This window comes from Procambarus clarkii, chromosome 21, assembly GCF_040958095.1.
Source record: "Procambarus clarkii isolate CNS0578487 chromosome 21, FALCON_Pclarkii_2.0, whole genome shotgun sequence".
Classification (NCBI taxonomy): domain Eukaryota; kingdom Metazoa; phylum Arthropoda; class Malacostraca; order Decapoda; family Cambaridae; genus Procambarus; species Procambarus clarkii.
In genome coordinates, this window is record NC_091170.1 from 5,477,460 (window position 1) to 5,502,565 (window position 25,106).

At 41.9% G+C, this 25,106-nt stretch overlaps 1 protein-coding gene across 1 annotated transcript in view; it reads left to right on the forward strand.

Moving 5' to 3' along the window:
• The first annotated feature begins 1,057 nt into the window (after nucleotides 1-1,057).
• LOC138366999 (protein FAM186A-like) overlaps nucleotides 1,058-25,106 on the forward strand; it is a 58,304-nt gene continuing 34,255 nt past the window's right edge. Inside the window, exons 1-3 of the mRNA XM_069328403.1 lie at nucleotides 1,058-1,228; nucleotides 11,501-12,481; nucleotides 18,707-18,958. Of these exons, the coding sequence (XP_069184504.1) occupies nucleotides 1,058-1,228; nucleotides 11,501-12,481; nucleotides 18,707-18,958 (1,404 nt within the window). The remainder of the gene's footprint in view (nucleotides 1,229-11,500; nucleotides 12,482-18,706; nucleotides 18,959-25,106) is intronic.

A 25,106-nucleotide genomic window follows, 5' to 3' on the forward strand; every position in this document is an offset into this window, starting at 1 on the left:
TGCACGACAACCGCATGACACATGCACGACACCTGCACGACACCCGCACGACACCTGCACGAAACCTGCACGACACCCGCACGACACCTGCACACCTGCACGACACTTGCACGACACCCGCACGACACCTGCTCGACACCTGCACGACACCCGCACATTACCTGCACGACACCCGAACGACAATTCCACGACCCCCGCATGACACCTGCACGACACCTGCAGCACGACACCTGCACGACACCCGAACGACACCTGCACGACACTTGCACGACACCTGAACGACATCCGAACGACACCCGCACGGCAATTCCACGACCCCCGCACGACACCCGCACGACACCTGCACGACACCGGCACGACACCTGCACGACACCCGCACGACACCTGCACGACACTCGCACGACACCCACACGACACCTACACGACACATGCACGACACCTGCACGACACCTTCATGACAAACGCATGACACCTGCTCGACATCTGCATGACACCCGCATGACACCTACACGACACCTGCACGACACCTGCACGACTCCTTCATGACAACCGCATGACACCTGCTCGACATCTGCATGACACCCACATGACACCTACACGACACATTCACGACACCTGCACGACACCCGTACGACACCTGTACGACTCCCGCACGACACCTGCATGAAACCCGCACGATACTTGCACGACACCTACACGATACTTGCACGACACCTGCATGGCACCTGCACGACACATGCACGACACTTCCACGACACCGGCATGAAACCTACACGACACATGCACGACACCCGTACGACACCTGTACGACACCCGCACGACACCTGCATGAAACCCGCACGACACTTGCACGACGTGCACGACACCTACACGATACTTGCACGACACCTGCATGGCACCTGCACGACACCTGCACGACACCTGCACGACACCCGCACGACACCTACACGACAACTGCACGACACCCGCACGACACCTACACGACAGCTGCACGACACCCGAACGACACCTGCAAGACACCTACACGCAACATGCACGACATCTGCATGACACCCGCATGCCACCTACACGACACATGCACGACACCCGCATGACACCTACACGACACCTGCACGACACCCGCATGACACCTACACGACACATGCACGACACCCGCATGACACCTACACGACACCTACACGACACCCGCATGACGCCCGCACGACACCTGCACGACACCTCACGCAAGGTTACTTAATGAAAATATGGGTGAAATGTCTGCACATTCATTGTATAAATGAGAATGTTTGCTTTGTTGTGTGTCTGTGTTTGTCCAGTATACTGTATGACTGTGTTTGTCCAGTATACTGTATGACTGTGTTTGTCCAGTATACTGTATGACTGTGTTTGTCCAGTATACTGTATGACTGTGTTTGTCCAATATACTGTATGACTGTGTTTGTCCAGTATACTGTATGACTGTGTTTGTCCAGTATACTGTATGACTGTGTTTGTCCAGTATACTGTATGACTGTGTTTGTCCAGTATACTGTATGGCTGTGTTTGTCCAATATACTGTATGGCTGTGTTTGTCCAGTATACTGTATGACTGTGTTTGTCCAGTATACTGTATGACTGTGTTTGTCCAGTATACTGTATGACTGTGTTTGTCCAGTATACTGTATGGCTGTGTTTGTCAAATATACTGCTTGGCTGTGTTTGTCCAGTATACTGTATGGCTATGTTTGTCCAGTATACTGTATGGCTGTGTTTGTCCAGTATACTGTATGGCTGTGTTTATCCAGTATACTGTATGGCTGTGTTTGTCAAATATACTGTATGGCTGTGTTTGTCCAGTATACTGTATGGCTATGTTTGTCAAATATACTGTATGGCTGTGTTTGTCCAGTATACTGTATGGCTATGTTTGTCCAGTATACTGTATGGCTATGTTTGTCCAGTATACTGTATGGCTGTGTTTGTCCAGTATACTGCATGACTGTGTTTGTCAAACATACTGTATGGCTGTGTTTGTCCAGTATACTGCATGACTATGTTGGTCAAATATACTGTATGGCTGTGTTTGTCCAGTATACTGTATGGATGTGTTTGTCAAATATACTGTATGGCCGTGTTTGTCCAGTATACTGTATGGCTGTGTTTGTCCAGTATACTGTATGGCTGTGTTTGTCAAATATACTGCTTGGCTGTGCTTGTCCAGTATACTGTATGGCTCTGTTTGTCAAATATACTGTATGGCTGTGTTTGTTCAGTATACTGTATGGCTGTGTTTGTCCAGTATACTGTATGGCTGTGTTTGTCCCGTATACTGTATTGCTGTGTTTGTCCAGTATACTGTATTGCTGTTATTGTCCAATGTGATTGTCCAATATACTGAATATATATGTTTGTCCAGTATACTGTATGGCTCTGTTTATCCAGTATACTGTATGGCTGTGTTTATCCAGTATACTATATGGCTGTGTTTGTCCAGTACACTGTATGGCTGTGTTTGTCCAGTATACTGTATGGCTGTGTTTGTCCAGTATACTGTATGGCTGTGTTTGACCAATATACTGTATGACTGTTTGTCCAGAATAATGTTTGACTGTTTGTCCAGTATACTGTATGGCTGTGTTTGTCCAGTATACTGTATGACTGTTTGTCCAGTATACTGTAAAACTGTTTGTCCAGTATACTGTATGGCTGTGTTTGTCCAGTGTACGGTATGGCTGTGTTTGTCCAGTATACTGTATGGCTGTGTTTGTTCAGTATATTGTATGGCTGTGTTTGTTCAGTATACTGTATGGCTGTGTTTGTCCAGTATACTATATGACTGTTTATCCAGTATACTGTATGACTGTGTTTGCTCAGTATACTGTATGACTATTTGTCCAGTATACTGTATGGCTGTTATTGTCCAATGTGATTTTCCAATATACTGACTATATGTGTTTGTTCAGTATATTGTATGGCTGTGTTTGTTCAGTATACTGTATGGCTGTGTTTGTCCAGTATACTATATGACTGTTTATCCAGTATACTGTATGACTGTGTTTGCTCAGTATACTGTATGACTATTTGTCCAGTATACTGTATGGCTGTTATTGTCCAATGTGATTTTCCAATATACTGACTATATGTGTTTTTTCAGTATACTGTATGGCTCTTATTGTCCAATGTGATTGTCCAATATACTGAATATATTTGTTTGCCCAGTATACTGTATGGATGTGTTTGCCCAGTATACTGTATGGCTGTGTTTGTCTTGTATACTGTATGGCTGTATTCATCCAGTATACTGTATGGCTGTGTTTGTCTAGTATACTGCATGGCTGTGTTTGTCCAGTATACTGTATGGCTGTGTTTGTCCTGTATACTGTGTGGCTGTGTCTGTCCAGTATACTGTATGGCTGTGTTTGTCCAGTATGCTGTATGGCTGTGTTTAGCCAGTATACTGTATGACTGTTTGTCTAGTATACTGTATGGCTATGTTTGTCCAGTATACTGTATGGCTGTGTTTGTCTAGTACACTGTACGACTGTTAGTCTAGTATACTGTATGGCTGTGTTTGTCCAGTATACTGTATGGCTGTTTGTCCAGTATACTGTATGGCTGTGTTTGTCCAGTACACTGTATGGCTGTGTTTGTCCAGTATATTGTATGGCGGTGTTTGTCCAGTATATTGTACGGCTGTTATTGTCCACTATACTGTATGGCTGTGTTTGTCCAGTATACTGTATGACTATTAGTCTAGTAAACTGTATGGCTGTGTATGTCCAGTATACTGTATGGCTGTTATTGTCCAATGTGATTGTCCAATATACTGAATATATGTGTTTGTCCAGTATACTGTATGGCTGTGTTTGTCCAGTTTATTGTATGGCGGTGTTTGTCCAGTATACTGTACGGCTGTGTTTATCCAGTATACTGTATGGCTGTGTTTGTCCAGTATACTGCATGACTGTGTTTGTCCAGTATACTGTATTGCTGTGTTTGTCCAATATACTGTATAGCTGTGTTTGTTCAGTATATTGTATGGCTGTGTTTGTCCAGTATACTGTTTGGCTGTGTTTGTCCAGTATACTGTATGACTGTTTATCCAGTATACTGCATGGCTGTGTTTGTCCAGTGTATTGAATGACTATTTGTCCAGTATAATGTATGGCTGTGTTTGTTCAGTATACTGTATGCTGTGTTTGTTCAGTATACTGTATGGCTGTGTTTGTCCAGTATACTGAATAGCTGTGTTTATTCAGTATAATGTATGGATGTGTTTGCCCAGTATACTGTTTGACTGTTATTATCCAATGTGATTGTCCAATATACTGAATATATGAGTTTGTCCAGTATACTGTATGGCTGTGTTTGTCCAGTATACTGTATGGCTGTGTTTGTCCAGTATACTGTATGGCTTTGTTAATCCAGTATACTCTATGGCTGTGTTTGTCCAGTATACTGCATGGCTGTGTTTGTCCAGTATACTGTATGGCTGTGTTTGTCCAGTATACTGTGTGGCTGTGTTTGTCCAGTATACTGTATGGCTGTGTTTGTCCAGTATACTGTATGGCTGTGTTTGTCCAGTATACTATATGGCTGTGTTTGTCCAGTATACTGTATGACTGTTTTTTTACAGTATACTGAATGACCGTTTGTCTAGTATATTGTATGGCTGTGTTTTTCCAGTATACTATATGGCTGTGTTTGTCCAGTATACTGTATGGCTGTGTTTGTCCAGTTTACTGTATTGATGTGTTTGTCCAGTATATTGTATGGCTGTTATAGTCCAATGTGATTATCCAATATACTGAATATATGTGTTTGTCTAGTACACTGTATGGCTGTGTTTGTCCAGTATACTTTATGGCTGCGTTTGTCCAGTACACTGTATGGCTGTGTTTGTCCAGTATACTGTACGGCTGCGTTTATCGAATATACTGTATGGCTGTGTTTGTCAACTATACTGCATGGCTGTGTTTGTCCAGTATACTGTATGGCTGTGTTTGTCCAGTATACTGTATGGCTGTATTTATCTAGTATACTGTATGGCTGTGTTTGTCCAGTATACTCTACGGCTGTGTTTATCCAGTATACTGTATGGCTGTGTTGGTCCACTATACTGCATGGCTGTGTTTGTCCAGTATACTGTGTGGCTGTGTTTATCAAGTATACTGTATGGCTGTGTTTGTTCAGTATACTGTATGGCTGTGTTTGTTCAGTATACTGTATGACTGTTTGTAAAGTATACTGTATGGCTGTGTTTGTCTAGTATTATGTATGGCTGTGTTTGTCCAGTATACTGTATGGCTGTGTTTGTCCAGTATACTGTATGAATGTTTGTCCAGTATTCTGTATGACTGTTTGTTCTGTATACTGTATGGCTGTGTTTGTCCAGTGTACGGTATAGCTGTGTTTGTCCAGTATACTGTATGGCTGTGTTTGTTCAGTATATTGTATTGCTGTGTTAGTTCAGTATTCTGTATGGCTGTGTTTGTCAAGTATACTGTATGACTGTTTATCCAGTATACTGTATGACTGTTTATCCAGTATACTGTATGACTATTTGTCCAGTATACTGTATGGCTGTGTTTGTTCAGTATACTGTATTCTGTTTTTGTTCAGTATACTGTATGGCTGTGTTTGTCCAGCTTACTGTATAGCTGTGTTTATTCAGTATAATGTATGGCTGTGTTTGTCCAGTATACTGTATGACAGTTTCTCCAGTATACTGTATGACTGTGTTTGTCCAGTATACTGTATGGCTGTGTTTGTCCAGTATACTGTATAGCTGTGTTTGTCTAGTATACTGTATGGCTGTGTTTGCCCAGTATACTGTTTGGCTGTGTTTGCCCAGTATACTGTATTACTGTATTTGTCCTGTATACTGTATGGCTTTGTTTGTCCAGTATACTGTATGGATGTATTTGCCCTGTATACTTTATGGCTGTTTTTGTTCAGTATACCGTATAGCTGTGTTTATTCAGTATTCTGTATAGATGTGTTTGTTCAGTATTCTGTATGTTTGTGTTTGTTCAGTATAATGTATGGCTTTATTTGTTCAGTATACTGTATGGCTGTGTTTGATCAGTATAACGTATGGCTGTTTTTGCTCAGTAAACTGTATGGCTGTGTTTGTCCAATATACTGTATGGCTGTGTTTGTCCATTATACCGTATGGCTGTGTTTGTCCAGTATACTGTATTGATGTGTTTGTCCAGTATATTGTATGGCTGTTATAGTCCAATGTGATTTTCCAATATACTGAATATATGTGTTTGTCTAGTATACTGTATGGCTGTGTTTGTCCAGTATACTTTATGGCTGCGTTTGTCCAGTACACTGTATGGCTGTGTTTGTCCAGTATGCTGTACGGCTGTGTTTATCCAGTATACTGTATGGCTGTGTTTGTCCACTATACTGCATAGCTGTGTTTGTCCAGTATACTGTATGGCTGTGTTTGTCCAGTATACTGTATGGCAGTATTTGTCTAGTATACTGTATGGCTGTGTTTGTCCAGTATACTGTGTGGCTGTGTTTATCAAGTATACTGTATGGCTGTGTTTGTCCAGTATACTGTATGACTGTTTGTAAAGTATACTGGTTGACTGTTTGTCCTGTATACTGTATGGCTGTGTTTGTCCAGTATACTGTATGACTGTTTGTCCAGTATACTGTATGACTGTTTGTCCTGTATACTGTATGGCTGTGTTTGTCCAGTGTACGGTATGGCTTTGTTTGTCCAGTATACTGTATGGCTGTGTTTGTTCAGTATATTGTATGTCTGTTAGTTCAGTATACTGTATGGCTGTGTTTGTCCAGTATACTGTATGACTGTTTATCCAGTATACTGTATGGCTGTTTTTGCCCAGTATACTGCTTAGCTGTGTTTGTCCAGTATACTGAATAGCTGTGGTTATTCAGTATAATGTATGGATGTGTTTGCCCAGTATACTGTTTGGCTGTTATTATCCAATGTAATTGTCCAATATACTGAATATATGAGTTTGTCCAGTATACTGTATGGCTGTGTTTGTCCAGTATACTGTATGGCTGTGTTAATCCAGTATACTCTATGGCTGTGTTTGTCCAGTATACTGCATGACTGTGTTTGTCCAGTATACTGTATGGCTGTGTTTGTCCAGTATACTGTGTGACTCTGTTTGTCCAGTATACTGTATGGCTGTGGTTTTCCAGTATACTGTATGGCTGTGTTTGTCCAGTATACTGTATGGCTGTGTTTGTCCAGTATACTATATGGCTGTGTTTGTCCAGTATACTATATGGCTGTGTTTGTCCAGTATACTGTATGGCTGTGTTTGTCCAGTATACTGTATTGATGTGTTTGTCCAGTATATTGTATGGCTGTTATAGTCCAATGTGTTTGTCCAATATACTGAATATATGTGTTTGTCTAGTACACTGTATGGCTGTGTTTGTCCAGTATACTTTATGGCTGCGTTTGTCCAGTACACTGTATGGCTGTGTTTGTCCAGTATACTGTACGGCTGTGTTTATCCAGTATACTGTATGGCTGTGTTTGTCCACTATACTGCATGGCTGTGTTTGTCCAGTATACTGTATGGCTGTGTTTGTCCAGTATACTGTATGGCTGTATTTGTCTAGTATACTGTATGGCTGTGTTTGTCCAGTATACTGTACGGCTGTGTTTATCCAGTATACTGTATGGCTGTGTTGGTCCACTATACTGCATGGCTGTGTTTGTCCAGTATACTGTGTGGCTGTGTTTATCAAGTATACTGTATGGCTGTGTTTGTTCAGTATACTGTATGGCTGTGTTTGTTCAGTATACTGTATGACTGTTTGTAAAGTATACTGTATGGCTGTGTTTGTCCAATATTATGTATGGCTGTGTTTGTCCAGTATACTGTATGGCTGTGTTTGTCCAGTATACTGTTTGACTGTTTGTCCAGTATACTGTATGACTGTTTGTTCTGTATACTGTATGGCTGTGTTTGTCCAGTGTACGGTATGGCTGTGTTTGTCCAGTATACTGTATGGCTGTGTTTGTTCAGTATATTGTATTGCTGTGTTAGTTCAGTATTCTGTATGGCTGTGTTTGTCCAGTATACTGTATGACTGTTTATCCAGTATACTGTATGACTGTTTATCCAGTATACTGTATGACTATTTGTCCAGTATACTGTATGGCTGTGTTTGTTCAGTATACTGTATTCTGTTTTTGTTCAGTATACTGTATGGCTGTGTTTGTCCAGCATACTGTATAGCTGTGTTTATTCAGTATAATGTATGGCTGTGTTTGTCCAGTATACTGTATGACAGTTTCTCCAGTATACTGTATGACTGTGTTTGTCCAGTATATTGTATAGCTGTGTTTGTCCAGTATACTGTATAGCTGTGTTTGTCCAGTATACTGTATGGGTGTGTTTGTCTAGTATACTTTATGGCTGTGTTTGCCCAGTATGCTATATTACTGTATTTGTCCAGTATACTGTATGGGTGTGTTTGTCTAGTATACTGTATGGCTGTGTTTGCCCAGTATACTGTTTGGCTGTGTTTGCCCAGTATACTGTATTACTGTATTTGTCCTGTATACTGTATGGCTTTATTTGTCCAGTATACTGTATGGATGTATTTGCCCTGTATACTTTATGGCTGTTTTTGTTCAGTATACCGTATAGCTGTGTTTATTCAGTATACTGTATAGATGTGTTTGTTCAGTATTCTGTATGTTTGTGTTTGTTCAGTATAATGTATGGCTTTATTTGTTCAGTATACTGTATGGCTGTGTTTGATCAGTATAACGTATGGCTGTTTTTGCTCAGTAAACTGTATGGCTGTGTTTGTCCAATATACTGTATGGCTGTGTTTGTCCATTATACCGTATGGCTGTGTTTGTCCAGTATACTGTATTGATGTGTTTGTCCAGTATATTGTATGCCTGTTATAGTCCAATGTGATTGTCCAATATACTGAATATATGTGTTTGTCTAGTATACTGTATGGCTGTGTTTGACCAGTATACTTTATGGCTGCGTTTGTCCAGTACACTGTATGGCTGTGTTTGTGCAGTATACTGTACGGCTGTGTTTATCCAGTATACTGTATGGCTGTGTTTGCCCACTATACTGCATGGCTGTGTTTGTCCAGTATACTGTATGGCAGTATTTGTCTAGTATACTGTATGGCTGTGTTTGTCCAGTGTATTGTGTGGCTGTGTTTATCAAGTATACTGTATGGCTGTGGTTGTCCAGTATACTGTATGACTGTTTGTAAAGTATACTGTTTGACTGTTTGTCCAGTATACTGTATGGCTGTGTTTGTCCAGTATACTGTATGACTGTGTGTCCAGTATACTGTATGACTGTTTGTCCTGTATACTGTATGGCTGTGTTTGTCCAGTGTACGGTATGGCTGTGTTTGTCCAGTATACTGTATGGCTGTGTTTGTTCAGTATATTGTATGGCTGTGTTAGTTCAGTATACTGTATGGCTGTGTTTGTCCAGTATACTGTATGACTGTTTATCCAGTATACTGTATGGCTGTTTTTGTCCAGTATACTGTATGACTATTTGTCCAGTATTCTGTATGACTGTGTTTGTTCAGTATACTGTATGCTGTTTTTGTTCAGTATACTGTATGGCTGTGTTTGTCCAGCATACTGTATAGCTGTGTTTATTCAGTATAATGTATGGCTGTGTTTGTTCAGTATACTGTATAGCTGTCTTTGTCCAGTATACTGTATGGGTGTGTTTGTCTAGTATACTTTATGGCTGTGTTTGCCCAGTATGCTATATTACTGTATTTGTCCAGTATACTGTATGGGTGTGTTTGTCTAGTTTACTGTATGGCTGTGTTTGACCAGTATACTGTATGGCTGTGTTTGCCGGTATACTGTATTACTGTATTTGTCCAGTATACTGTATGGCTTTGTTTGTCCAGTATACTGTATGGATGTATTTGTCCTGTATACTGTATGGCTGTTTTTGTTCAGTATACCGTATAGCTGTGTTTATTCAGTATACTGTATAGATGTGTTTGTTCAGTATTCTGTATGTTTGTGTTTGTTCAGTATAATGTATGGCTTTATTTGTTCAGTATACTGTATGGCTGTGTTTGATCAGTATAACGTATGGCTGTTTTTGTTCAGTAAACTGTATGGCTGTGTTTGTCCAATTTACTGTATGGCTGTGTTTGTCCATTATACCGTATGGCTGTGTTTGTCCTGTATACTGTATGGCTGTGTTTGTTCAGTATACCGTATGGCTGTGTTTGTTCAGTATACTGTATTGCTGTGTTTGTTCATTATACTGTACGGCTGTATTTTTCCAGTAAACTGTATATCTGTGTTTGTCCATTACACTGTATATCTGTGTTTGTCCAGAATACTGTATAGCAGTGTTTTTCCAGTATAATGAGTATTTGTCTTTGTCAGGAATATGGATGGCTGTGTTTGTTTGTCTAGTATAGTGTATGACTGTGTTTGTCAATTACACTGTATGGCTGTGTTTGTTCAGTATAGTGTATGGCTGTGTTTGTCTAATACACTGAATATATGTGTTTGTCCAGTAAACTGTATGCTGTGTTTGTCTAAATTACTGTATATGTCAGTTTGTCCAGTATACTATACATCTGTCTTTGTCCAGTTTACTCTATATCTATGTTTGGCCAGTATACTGTATGGTTCTGTTTGTCCAGTATATTGTATGGCTAGAATAAATACTGATATGCAGTATACTGGACAATCACAGCCATACAGTATACTGGACAAACACAGCCGTACAGTATACTGGAATACTGGACAAACACAGTCATACAGTACACTAGACAAACACAGCCATTCAGTATACTGGACAAACACAGCCATACAGTATACTAGACAAACACAGCCGTAAAGTATACTGGACAAACACAGCCGTACAGTTAATTGGACAAACACAACCATACAGTATACTGGACAAACACAGCCATACAGTATACTAGACAAACACAGCCGTACAGTATATAGACAAACACAGCCGTACAGGTAATTGGACAAACACAACCATACAGTATACTGGACAAACACAGCCATACAATATACTGAACAAACACAGTCATACAGTATACTGGACAAAAACATATATTGATTATACTGGACTATCAGAGCATTCATTAGACTTAATAAGCCCAGTCATACAGTATGCTGGACAGGATACTGTATGGCTGTGTTTGTTCTGTATAGTGTATGGCTTTGTTGGTCCAGTATACTGTGTATCTTTGTTTTTCCAGTATACTATATGGCTGTTTTTTCCAGTTTACTGTATAGCTGTGTTTTTCCAGTAAACTGTATATTTGTGTTTGTCCCAGTATACTGTATGCTGTGTATTTTTGTGTGTCCAAAATACGGTGTAGCTGTGTTTTTCAAGTATACGGTACGGCTGTGTTTGTCCAGTATACTGAATGTTTGTGTTTGTCCAATATACGGTATAGCTGTGTTTGTCCCAGTATACTGTATGTCGGTATAACAATATGCCCCTACCAATGTAACTGATATACAAAGAACTCACAAAGATTTTATATATATCAAGTGTCTGATAAAATCGAAGCACTGGAAATATTCTTCACCACTGAGAAGAGTGAGGCAGGGGAGGCAATCTTCACCACTGAGAAGAGTGAGGCAGGTGAGGCAATCTTCACCACTGAGAAGAGCAAGGCAGGGGAGGCAATCTTCACCACTGAGAAGAGTGAGGCAGGGGAGGCAATCTTTACCACTGAGAAGAGTGAGGCAGGGGAGGCAATCTTCACCACTGAGAAGAGCGAGGCAGTGGAGGGAATCTTCACCACTGAGAAGAGTGAGGCAGGGGAGGCAATCTTCACCACTGAGAAGAGTGAGGCAGGTGAGGCAATCTTCACCACTGAGAAGAGCAAGGCAGGGGAGGCACTCTTCACCACTGAGAAGAGTGAGGCAGGGGAGGCAATCTTCACCACTGAGAAGAGTGAGGGAGGGGAGGCAATCTTCACCACTGAGAGGAGTGAGGCAGGGGAGGCAATCTTCACCACTGAGAAGAGTGAGGGAGGGGAGGGAATCTTCACCACTGAGAAGAGTGAGGCAGTGGAGGCAATCTTCACCACTGAGAAGAGCGAGGCAGTGGAGGGAATCTTCACCACTGAGAAGAGTGAGGCAGGGGAGGCAATCTTCACCACTGAGAAGAGTGAGGCAGGTGAGGCAATCTTCACCACTGAGAAGAGCAAGGCAGGGGAGGCAATCTTCACCACTGAGAAGAGTGAGGCAGGGGAGGCAATCTTCACCACTGAGAAGAGTGAGGCAGGGGAGGCAATCTTCACCACTGAGAAGAGTGAGGCAGGGGAGGCAATCTTCACCACTGAGAAGAGCGAGGCAGTGGAGGGAATCTTCACCACTGAGAAGAGCGAGGCAGTGGAGGGAATCTTCACCACTGAGAAGAGCGAGGCAGTGGAGGGAATCTTCACCACTGAGAAGAGCGAGGCAGGGGAAGCAATAGGGCTGGTTCCTGCAACACAGGTTTTTGCTCCGACAAAAGGAATTGCGCCGCGGACCCCGACGGACAGAAGGGAATTAACGTGTTTTTGGTGGAGGCAGGAAACGCGAGAGGGGCTGGGAGGTGCCCGGAGGAGCCAGGAGGGGCCGGAAAGATGCCAAGTGACGCCGAAAGGGGCCTAGAATAGCCTGGAGGGTCCGGGAGTGACCTGGAGGGTCAGGGAAGGGGTCTGGAGGGGCCCAGGAACCGGAAGGTAACTGGATGGGCCAGGAAGAGACCGGGAGGGTCTTGGAGGGGCCGGTAGTGGCCTAGAGAGGCATGCCGGGAGGGGCCTGAAGGGGCCGGAAAGAGTCCAGGAGGAGTCAGGAGGGTCATGGAGGTGCCTGTAGGGGCCAGGAGGGTCCGGAAAAAGGCCCAAGAGAGGTCATAAGAGGCTGGGAGTCCCACACCAAGTCCCTGGGTCCCTGTATGCAGGAGGATTAGAGGAGAACAGTGAGGGAGGAAAGACGAGGAATAATGGAGGAAATATTCGAGGAAACCTGGTGAGGTGGAGAGATAGTCTTGGAGAAACCCGAGGGTGAGAGACAGGCAACATGTGACGCGAGTAGTGAAAGATGAGGCAAGTAGACAAATAATATACACCTGGAAGATACTGGAGGGCCAAGTACCAAATCTACACAGTAAAATAACAACGTACTGGAGTGAACGACATGGAAGAAAATGTAGAATAGAACCAATGAAGAGCAGAGGTGCCATAGGCACAATCAGAGAACACTGTATAAACATCAGAGGTCCGCGGTTGTTCAACGTCCTCCCAGCAAGCATAAGAAATATTGCCGGAACAACCGTGGACATTTTCAAGAGGAAACTAGATTTATTCCTCCAAGGAGTGCTGGACCAACCGGGCTGTGGTGGGTATGTGGGCCTGCGGGCCGCTCCAAGCAACAGCCTGGTGGACCAAACTCTCACAAGTCGAGCCTGGCCTCGGGCCGGGCTTTGGGAGTAGAAGAACTCCCAGAACCCCATCAACCAGGTATCAACCAGGTAGACACCTTTATGTGAGGGATACAATCTTTGTGGAATAAATGCGTATATGAAGAGAACAAGACGAAACAGTACACTATGGCTACTCCTGACAAAGTCCCATCATGCAGTGACACAAGCATGGTACACTATGGTTACTCCTGTCATAGTTCCATCATGCAGTGACACAAGCATGGTACACTATGGTTACTCCTGTCATAGTCCCATCATGCAGTGACACAAGCATGGTACACTATGGTTACTCCTGTCATAGTCCCATCATGCAGTGACACAAGCATGGTACACTATGGTTACTCCTGTCATAGTCCCATCATGCAGTGACACAAGCATGTATCATGTTCACAGAAAATGGTACCATCCGTTTTCTATGTGCGGCGGCTGAGACGCCAGAGAGAGAGAGAGGTAAACGGAGAGCATACAGGACGCTACCAGCTTGGAAGCTACTAGTCATGTAATTGTTTATAAGTATTAAAGTCAGTAACCAAGTGTTACGGACCCGAGCCCAGCGTCCGAGCACGGAGCAGTGACGACCGCGCCATCTGTGGGTCAGCTCCCGAAACCCCCTCCAAATGGACGGCGCCATCTAGTGAGGACAGGATATACCAGCCACGAGGGCTGGTTTCCCGTCCTGATCAGCTCATAACACAGCCGCTGCAGACCTCTGGTGAGGTGACGCTTAGACAGCAACGCCATCTATGGAGTGGATAGGTGGGCGATTGTGTCTAAGCCTGTAAGTGAGGTGCCCTAGAGTGTAACTAGTACTGATGACGTGTCTGATTACAGAGTCGACCTGGGACTGCTGTAATGAACATTGGATCAGTCTACCCAAGGCAGCCGTAGAATCTCCAAGTGTAAGCTGCAGAAGTTGAGTCACCCCCCGGATGAACACTGTTGTGTTAGCCTGCCTGTGACGTGGCAGTTGAGGATTTGTTGTACCCGGGGCTGGCTGGAGGAGAAGACTAGTCACTGGGGTGTTGTGGTGAGGAGAGTGATCTGTGAAGTCACACGAGGCTCCTGCCTAGGGCTCGCAACCCTAGTATCGGTCGTGGAGTGGCCTAACCTGTGGAACTGATTGGAACCTGCCAGCTGGATTTGTGGTTGACGGCCTCCACGACTGTGCACCCAGTGGGACTGTGATTTGGCTGGCCTGTGGCCGGGGTAGACTCGCCGAGGGAATCAAAGGATTCATCGTGAGGCCACAAGAGAACCAGGACCACTCGTCTTGAGCACCGTGAACGTCTTGAGTCTTCAGAGGAAGACAAGCGATTGTAAATAAGTGTAGTAATAATAACAGTGTGTGACTGTTTATATATTTATTTATAGTGGTGGTGCTAATATATACTTAATAGAGAGCAGTTTTATCCCTTCCCCTTTAATTTACTTGCGTTATGGAACACACCCCTTGAAAGCCACTACTAGCTTGGGGCCGGATACCCTAACTCTAACAACATCAGAGAAAGAACCCAGTTGCGCCCCCAGAGGGCCGTAACATCAAGCAATGACTTTATATCAACCCTACAACCAAGACTTCCTCAGTAATACACAAACACCACATTGGCGACGAGGATGAACTGTGAACGCAGGTATTTGTTCAGTTTAAAACACAAGGGAGAAGCATGCTGCCTGGAGGAGGAAGAGAAGCTGTGAGCACCATACCCGATGCTGTATGCTAACTGATGCTGTGTGCTAACCAATGCTGTGTGCTAAACGATGCTGTGTGCTAACCAATGCTGTGTGCTAACCAATGCTGTGAGCTACCCAGGCTGTGCTGACTGAAGAAGCTGTGTACTGAGGAATCTGCCGACGCGGTGTACAAAACGACGCTTTGATGCTGTATATAAAACCCGATGTTTTGTATACGAAACGCGCTCTGTGCTACAATTCTTCACGCTGTGAACTAACTGCTGTACCAACTGCTGCCAACTGCTGTACCAACTGCTGCCAACTGCTGTACCAACTGCTGCACCAACTGCTGACAACTGCTGTGTTGCTGTGAGTAGGAACAACACATGTACACAAGGGCTAGCTAGGTAGGAAGTTAGTTGCTGCTTTATTGTACTCTGCTGTGAACTTTTGCATTAAAATGCTTGTGTGCTTTGCAATTTAAAGTAATTACAGTGAATTCTTAACTAACATATACAGTGCAGTAAGTGTTTAGTATTCTGAGGAACATTTTAAGTGATAAGTTTACTTTTATTCAATAAAAAACGGCAAATGTACCTCAGTTTCCTGCATTTGATCCTGAATGTGACCAGACAAACCTGTCACACAGGTGGATCAAATGGCTTAAAAGGTTTGAAAATAAGTTGATAGTTTCTGACATCAAAAGTGCTGAAAGAAAGCGTGCCTTTCTACTTCATTATGCAGGTGATAGAGTTTGTGACATCTTTGACACACTGAAAGACACTGGTGGTGCCAAAGATTATGATACTGCCAAAGCCAAACTAACAGAGCATTTCAAACCAAGACAAAATACTGCAATGGAAATTATGCATTTCAGGAGAGCAAAACAACTCTCTAATGAAACTGTGGATCAATACCACACACGTCTGCAGAGTTTAGCAGCCCATTGTGAGTTTGCTGATGTTGACAAAGAAATCAAACAGCAAATAATTGAAACATACACATGTACACGTCTTCGTCGAAGAGCTCTAGAACTTGCTGATGATGAAAGTTCTCTTACCAAGATATTGGATATGGCTCGTCGAATGGAAGATGCTGCACGTGATGCTCGTGTCATGTAATGCAGTGCCAACAACGGTTCTGCCACTGTTACTAACAGTGATGAGGTACGTAAGATTCAGGGAGGACACCGTGATCAAAGAAGATATCATGGCAAACCTAACAGTAAATTGAGCCGAGAGCCACATCACAACTGGAGTCATGGAACAAGACTCAAGCAGTCACAACGATTCACATCAGAGGGTGTCAACAATAAATGTTACAATTGTGGAGAAGACTACCCACACCAAGGTAATGTTTGTCCTGCTCAAGGTAAGAAGTGCTATGAGTGTGGAAAACTAGGTCATTTTGGTGCTATGTGTCGTTCCGCACTAAAGAAACCACAGTCTATGAATAAAAGCACTGTACGAGGATCAGGTCATAGGGGTCGAGGTGATAAACACAATATTGCACCTCATATCCAAAATGTTAATAATGTACAAGACAACATTTCATTTCAACCAGTCTCAGATGACAGTGAATGTGATTATACTTATGGAGTACAAGCACTCACAGAATGGAATTATCTTCCAAACAACCCAGAGACATGTGTATACATTGCTGGTATTTGTCTCAAAGTTCTCATTGACACTAGATCAAACACTGACACCATTGCTGAGTGCCACTATGAGAAATTTAAAAAAACAGTTCCCAAAGCTTGAGAACTATAATGGCAAAGCCACTGCCTATGCTTCAAAGGTAGCCTTGCCAGTGATTGGAACTTTCACTGCAGAGATCAAGTCAAAGAGTGCAATGCTCATTACTACATTCCATGTTGTTAGGAATGCAAAGGCGTTTCTACTCAGTTACAAGACTTCAACCAAATTGGGGCTACTTCAGCTTTCTAATGCTGTAGCAGTGGAATCTGCAAACAATGTTGATGCTATTGTTGCTGAATTTTCTGATCGATTTAAATCCATAGGTTGTTATACTGATAGCAAAGTACATCTGCATATCAACCCAGATGTAATTCCAGTTGCCCAACCACATCGCCGACAACCATTCCATACTCGCAGGAAAGTCGATGCCGAACTGGATAGGCTGATGGAACTAGATATCATTGAACCAGTAACAGGCCCAACACCATGGGTAAGCCCAATTATCACTCCACCAAAGCCGAAGAATCCAGATGAGATACGCATTTGTGTGGACATGCGTGTTCCCAACAAGGCAATAATGCGTGAACGCCATCCTACACCCACTGTAGATAATATGATCTATCGCTTGAATGGTGCAACTGTATTCAGCAAGTTAGATTTAAACAAGGGCTATCATCAGCTTGAACTTGATGATGAGAGTCGATTCATCACAACGTTTACGACACATCGAGGTCTGTATAGGTACAAGCGCCTGAGTTTTGGTATCAACAGTGCTGCCGAGGTATTCCAGCACATCATCAGCCAGGTATTGCAAGATATACCTAATGCTGACAACATGTCTGATGACATCATTGTTTATGGCCGTACCCAAGCTGAACACGACAAAGCTCTTCGTGCAACATTGCAACGCTTACGAGAAAAGAATTTGACGCTAAGCCGAGCAAAGTGTGAGTTCAGTCAACATAAAATTGAATTCTTTGGACATGTACTTAGTGAAAAAGGTCTGTCTCCAGGTCCTAACAAAGTTGCAGATATCAAGAATGCTGCACCTCCTTCAACGTCCACTGAAGTACATAGTTTTCTGGGAATGGCACACTACTGTTCTCGCTTCATTCCAGATTTTGCTACCATTACGAAGCCTCTACGTGAGCTCCTGAAGAAAAATGCATCATGGTACTGGAGCGATATCGAGCAAAATGCATTTGATGCTGTGAAAGATGCACTAGTAAAGAATGCGACTGCTGCGTATTTTGATCCATCAAAGGACACTGAGTTAACGGTGGATGCTAGTCCTGTTGGTTTAGGTGCTGTTTTAGCCCAACCAGATTCCAGAGTAGTAATTGCAACCTCAGACATGAGAGTACCTTTTCACCCACCGAGTCAGAAAGAATTTCTGGACTCATTTGAGTTCACCCCGGGAAACGTGGAGGAGGTTTGGACGACATACGTGTATTCCAGGCACCTTACCATCATAGAGGTGGGGGATTTCTAAGTGCACTGGCTAGGATGGCACGCAGTGCAATACCATTTCTAATGCGCAGTAGTGCTTCGAGCACAATTGTTTTCCGAAAAAATGTACTGGATGATTTGTCAAGTGGGAGACGAGATGTAAAGACCTCTCTTAACACTCACGGTGTAGATGCCCTTAAGGGGGTTGCCAAGAAGATAGTGACGGGAGGTAGGGTTAACAAAAAGTCTTCCAATGAAAATGCCAATTACAGAGGTGCACAACCAAAGTCGTGTATCAGCTATAAGAATGGCATATTCTCTATAAGTTAGACAGTCGTCATCTGACAGCGAGACGATCATGGAGGGTGTAGATAGTAGTGGGGCGAGAGTTCCTTTTGAAAATTATACTTCCAGTATTATAGACCAATTTCCTAGACGTCACAGAGTGAGGCACGTGGAAAGCTCTATTGCTTCGAGTCAACACATTACATCCTACCTGTTAACCTTCCTATAAATCAGCGTTTAAGGGACAATTACTTTGAATTTCGCATCCCAAGTGCTCAAGGGGCATTTATAGACTTATCGAATATAGTTTTAGATTTTAAAGCATCCTTAACTAAAGAGGATGGGTCCACTAAACTAGCAGCTGAAGATAATGTGGAATTTATTAATGAGTTGTCAAATACGGTATTTAAAAGCGTGCAAGTATTTTTAGGAGAACAAGTGATTGAATCTAATTATAATTTCAATTACTTGTATTTTATAAAAGTAATTACATACATGGCAACCTCGAAGATGGCCACGCTAGGTCGACTTGGTGCCTTTCGCAGTGATTGGAAGAGAAGTGGCATCATTAAAAAATTTACTGACGCCTATTTTACCAATGCGAATGAGAAAGAGAAAGATTTTATTAATGACTGTAAAACTAATGGGCTATCAATGTGTTTTCCCTTAGCCCTGGATATTTCTACCCTGGATCAGTATATCTTAGATAATATTGATTTAATCTAAGATTCAAACTTTCCCCACAAGCTTGGATTCTAAATTCGAGCGCTGCAGATGCCTCTAAATTTAGAGTCCATTTGGATTATGAGAAATTATGGGTGACCCGTGTTTTTCCTTACCCAACTGCCTATCTTGCTTTGAATAATTCTTTGGCAGCTTCAGCAGAAAGTGTAACATATACTTACAACAAGACACTATGTAAAAACTATGTCCTAGCAGCATATCAGACGTGTCTCTTGATTGATCAGCCCTGGTCTAACGTCATACCTCATAAATTATATATGGTTGTAGTTCCAATGAGCGCCTATGCCGGTGAATATGCCGAAAATGGTTTGTATTTCGAAAATGGTAATAAAAGTAATATAGCCATTTGTATAAATAATATCGCCGTATATTGTATTTCGAGTGAATTTCAACATCATTATTCGCGACTTTATTATGAAACAATGTGAGCAATAGTACTGGAGAATGATTTCATTCTTGAATACAGACCTTTTAATAGAGGAAGATCCGTATTTGTATTAACCTAACTGCGGTAGACACAAGAGATGCTCTACCCGTAGAGAAATCCGGTAACTTATGCATGGAACTTCTTTTCGATGGGGGTGTTACATATAACAGACTGATTCTACTCTTTGCAGAAACGACCGGGATCTTATCCATCGACCACCAGAGAACTGTTTTTGTGATGTGCTGCTTTAAACAACAAAATCATGAATTGTCAAGAAATTAATTTAAATTTACAACATAAACTTGGAGAACAAGTGTATTATCTCGGGTGTTATAATGCCAAAGAGATTATGCAGATTGATATTTTAAAACAAAGACCAATGAAACCTATTGTCTTTATAGTTAATATTTTACCTAGTGACAGCAAAATATATATGGGGCATTGGATGTGTATGTATTTAGACATGCTCACTCGCCTTTTATTCTTTTTTGACAGTTTTGCTCTATCGCCAGATTTTTATAGTCCTTATTTTATAAAGTTTATTGAAAAACATAATGTTAGAGAAGTGCATACATCATTGTATAGAATCCAGAGTGATTTTAGTCTCACTTGTGGATTATATTGCATCATGTTTGTACATAAAGTTACCAGTCTGGGATTAAATTCAACCTTGCTATATTTGTAAAATGTATTTTCTAAAGTACTTTTAGACTTAAATGATAAGCGTGTTCTATCATACGCCAGACATTATTTACCAATGAAGCAGCCTTGTGAGTGAACGTTTTGCAGAGGCCTAACTATTGGGTCTTATCAATGGTGCAAACGATTCTTGTGTGAGACACAACCACACGTTGATGCTTAATTATCATTTATATGAAATAAGATATTTATCTATCATATAATAAGTAAAGTGGAGACATAGAAAGTGTAAAGAGGGTGGGGATTGGGGGGGGGTTACTTGCTCCTCCCATAATAATAAGTGAGGGGGGGGGGGGGGGTGCGCAGGGTCTCTTGCCTATAAAATCCCGAGACGAGACAAGAGCCTTCACCATACAGAAGACTGCTGTTTGAGAACATGGGCAACCCACAACAGCAACAAGATGCCCGTCCAAAGGTGGTCACCCTTGAGGCTCCTGGTGAGTACTTTTTTTTTTAAATTAAATTGTTAGTATGAGTTACGGTCATCTGCTAACTTTATAAAGAAGAGAAGTGTTACCATCTTATATTTATAATGCAAATCTCTCTCTTTTCAACTAATTTTACTGGATCTGCTCACATTTGTAGAGTTGTGATTCTACAGGGTAGTTGTATGCTGGAAAGTTTGCTGCTAAGTGGTGCAGCTAGAGTCACCATGAGTGGAAGTAACTGCAGAAGGTAACCTTCTGCAGTTACTTCCATTCATATGTTCACTTATCCAATTTATACTATTGTTTCGTGTTCTGTGTTGTGTTTGTCACCTCACCCAAAACTTTTTTACCATATCACCTCATCCAATAGAGTATAAGTACGAAGAATTTGTGTGTAAATTTAGTCTTTGAAAATGTAATACGAATTACGAAACGCGTTCAGGCGTCAGACAATTAAAAAATTAATTTTGGAGAATTGTTATTTTTATTACAACCGACAGTGAAGAAAAACATAAGAAATTATGAGAAGATTCGTGTTAGAATTATTAATCTTACATTTTCGGTCATATTCAACAACATATATATATATATATATATATATATATATATATATATATATATATATATATATATATATATATATATATATATATATATATATAAATTATTAAATATGACCGAAAAAGTAAGATTAATAATTCTAACACGAATTTTCTCAATCTTTCATACATTTCGTTTCACTGTTGGAGGTAAATCAAAAATCAATTCTCCAAAATTCATTTTTATTTCTAGTCTGACACGACACGAGCGCGTTTCGTAAAACTTATTACATTTTCAAAGACTTTAGTTCACAAATACACAACTGAATAGAACTTACGCATCTCCGAGTTTATATCTACATTTGAGTGAGGTGGAAGGGGTGATGTGGCATTAACACAAGACAGAACAAGATGTGGTATTAATAGTGTATTAATTTCATCAACACAAGACAGAACAAGAGTATTAATAGGGTATTAATTTCATCAACACAAGACAGAACACGAAACAATGGATATTGAATAGAATTGTTTGTAGAAAGCCTATTGGTCCATATTTCTTGATGCTTCTATATTGGAGCGGAGTCTTGAGGTGGGTAGAATATAGTTGTGCAATAATTGGCTGTTGATTGCTGGTGTTGACTTCTTGATGTGTAGTGCCTCGCAAACGTCAAGCCGCCTGCTATCGCTGTATCTATCGATGATTTCTGTGTTGTTTACTAGGATTTCTCTGGCGATGGTTTGGTTGTGGGAAGAGATTATATGTTCCTTAATGGAGCCCTGTTGCTTATGCATCGTTAAACGCCTAGAAAGAGATGTTGTTGTCTTGCCTATATACTGGGTTTTTTGGAGCTTACAGTCCCCAAGAGGGCATTTGAAGGCATAGACGACGTTAGTCTCTTTTAAAGCGGTCTGTTTTGTGTCTGGAGAGTTTCTCATGAGTAGGCTGGCCGTTTTTCTGGTTTTATAGTAAATCGTCAGTTATATCCTCTGATTTTTGTCTGTAGGGATAACGTTTCTATTAACAATATCTTTCAGGACCCTTTCCTCCGTTTTATGAGCTGTGGAAAAGAAGTTCCTGTAAAATAGTCTAATAGGGGGTATAGGTGTTGTGTTAGTTCTCTTCAGAGGATAGAAATCATCTATCGATGATTTCTGTGTTGTTTACTAGGATTTCTCTGGCGATGGTTTGGTTGTGGGAAAAGATTATATGTTCCTTAATGGAGCCCTGTTGCTTATGCATCGTTAAACGCCTAGAAAGAGGCGTAATAATCATATAATCTCTTCCCACAACCAAACCATCACCAGAGAAATCCTAGTAAACAACACAGAAATCATCGATAGATACAGCGATAGTAGGCGGCTTGACGTTTGCGAGGCACTACACATCAAGAAGTCAACACCAGCAATCAACAGCCAATTATTGCACAACTATATTCTACCCACCTCAAGACTCCGCTCCAATATAGAAGCATCAAGAAATATGGACCAATAGGCTTTCTACAAACACTTCTATTCAATATCCATTGTTTCGTGTTCTGTCTTGTGTTGATGAAATTAATACCCTATTAATACTCTTGTTCTGTCTTGTGTTGATGAAATTAATACCCTATTAATACCACATCTTGTTCTGTCTTGTGTTAATGCCACATCACCCCTTCCACCTCACTCAAATGTAGATATAAACTCGGAGATGCGTAAGTTCTATTCAGTTGTGTATTTGTGAACTAAAGTCTTTGAAAACGTAATAAGTTTTACGAAACGCGCTCGTGTCGCGTCAGACTAGAAATAAAAATGAATTTTGGAGAATTGATTTTTGATTTACCTCCAACAGTGAAACGAAATGTACGAAAGATTGAGAAAATTCGTGTTAGAATTATTAATCTTACTTTTTCGGTCATATTTAATAATATATGTCTACAGGAAAGACTGCTACCAAAATATACTAATATTAAAGCGCACGAACCAGCAGCACGGAATCAAGCCTTCACGATAAAATATCGCCAGGATCTGATTCGTGATCAGATATACAAGGCAGAGAATGAAATCAAAGACAACAAAACGCAACTACTTCATGCTACAAACGAGTGGAGAAATAGCAACATCGACGATAGTATCCGTACCCGCATTGAACAACATTTCGACATCCTCACAGACCAACATCGCCTCAGTACTGAAACAAGGATTATCAAGAAACTAACAACATTATATGGAGGACCTATGGCAATTCCACGACCAAGAGATGGCTTCCTGAACCTTGCAGGAATTAACCTCACTGAGGACCAAGTCACTCTCCTAAATCTGGGCATAAACTGTCATGTTATGTCCAGACCGAGTGAGATGGCCCGGAAAGTAGAGTTGGAAATTCTGTTGGACGACATATTCGACCTCGAGACACAAAAGATGGTCACTACCAAAGATACCTTACAAGCAGAACTTATTGCAGAAGGAGGAAAGAATCGAGGCAACTACAGAAGCACCATACTGTCCCCCGAGCTTAAAGCGGCAGCTAAAAGCCTTCGTGAGAACAAGGAGTTAGTTGTCAGGAGAGGTGACAAGTCGCCAATATATGTCATTCTTAAAAAAGACGAATATCTGGCGAAAATGAACATCATACTCTCTGACCAAACTAAGTTCCAAAGGGTAACGAAGGACACTACAGCCGAATTAAAAGCAAAGGTCAACAAACTGATCGAAACTGTGAACGCCAAGAAATCCGGACTCCACCTGCCAAAGATCATTGGAGAATATAAACCTGGATATGCGTATGGAAATGTCAAGACGCACAAGCCTGAAAACCCACTTCGGCCAATCATTAGCCAGATACCCACACCAACGTACAGACTGGCGAAGCGACTCAACGGCCTGCTGACTCCTTATGTTCCTTGCGCCTTCAGCCTGAAGTCTCCAAAGGAATTTGTTGACTTACTGCGGGGCACACGGGCCACAGGGATAAGAGCCTCGTTGGACGTAGAATCGCTGTTTACCAAAGTACCTGTGGACGAGACAATCGGGATGATAGCCGACAGAGTGTATCGTGATCCAGCCTGTACTCCTCTTGACATACCAGAAAATATTCTGAGGAAACTACTCCAAGCTTGTACTAAAGAGGCACCCTTCTTGAGCCCGGATGGGCACATGTATAAGCAAGTAGATGGGGTCGCCATGGGTTCTCCCCTAGGTGTCCTGTTTGCAAACTTCTACATGGGTACCATCGAGCAAAAAGTCTTAGTCGACATGAACTTGAAACCGGCCATATACTGCAGGTATGTTGACGACATTATTACACAGGTACCGGATGTCAGACATCTGCAGGAGCTGAAGGAGGCATTTGAGCAGAGTTCCATGCTGCGTTTCACTTACGAGATGGAAAAGGATGGGAAGCTGCCCATTCTAGATGTAACAGTCATGGAAAAGGGCGGAGGTTTCCACACTGCAGTCTACACTAAGGAAACAAACATAGGAATGTGCCTAAATGCCAACAGCGACTGCCCAGACAGGTACAAGAGGAGTGTTGTTAACGCATATGTCGACCGTGCTCTCAGCCACAGCTCAGAATGGAAGCAAGTCGACGAAGAACTCTGTAGGGTAAGGCAGGTCCTAGTCAATAACGGCTTCTCCAATGGTTTCGTCGAAGACATCATAAGAAGGAAAGTGAAAAGCCATGCAACCTCTGAAGAGACAACTAACACAACACCTATACCCCCTATTAGACT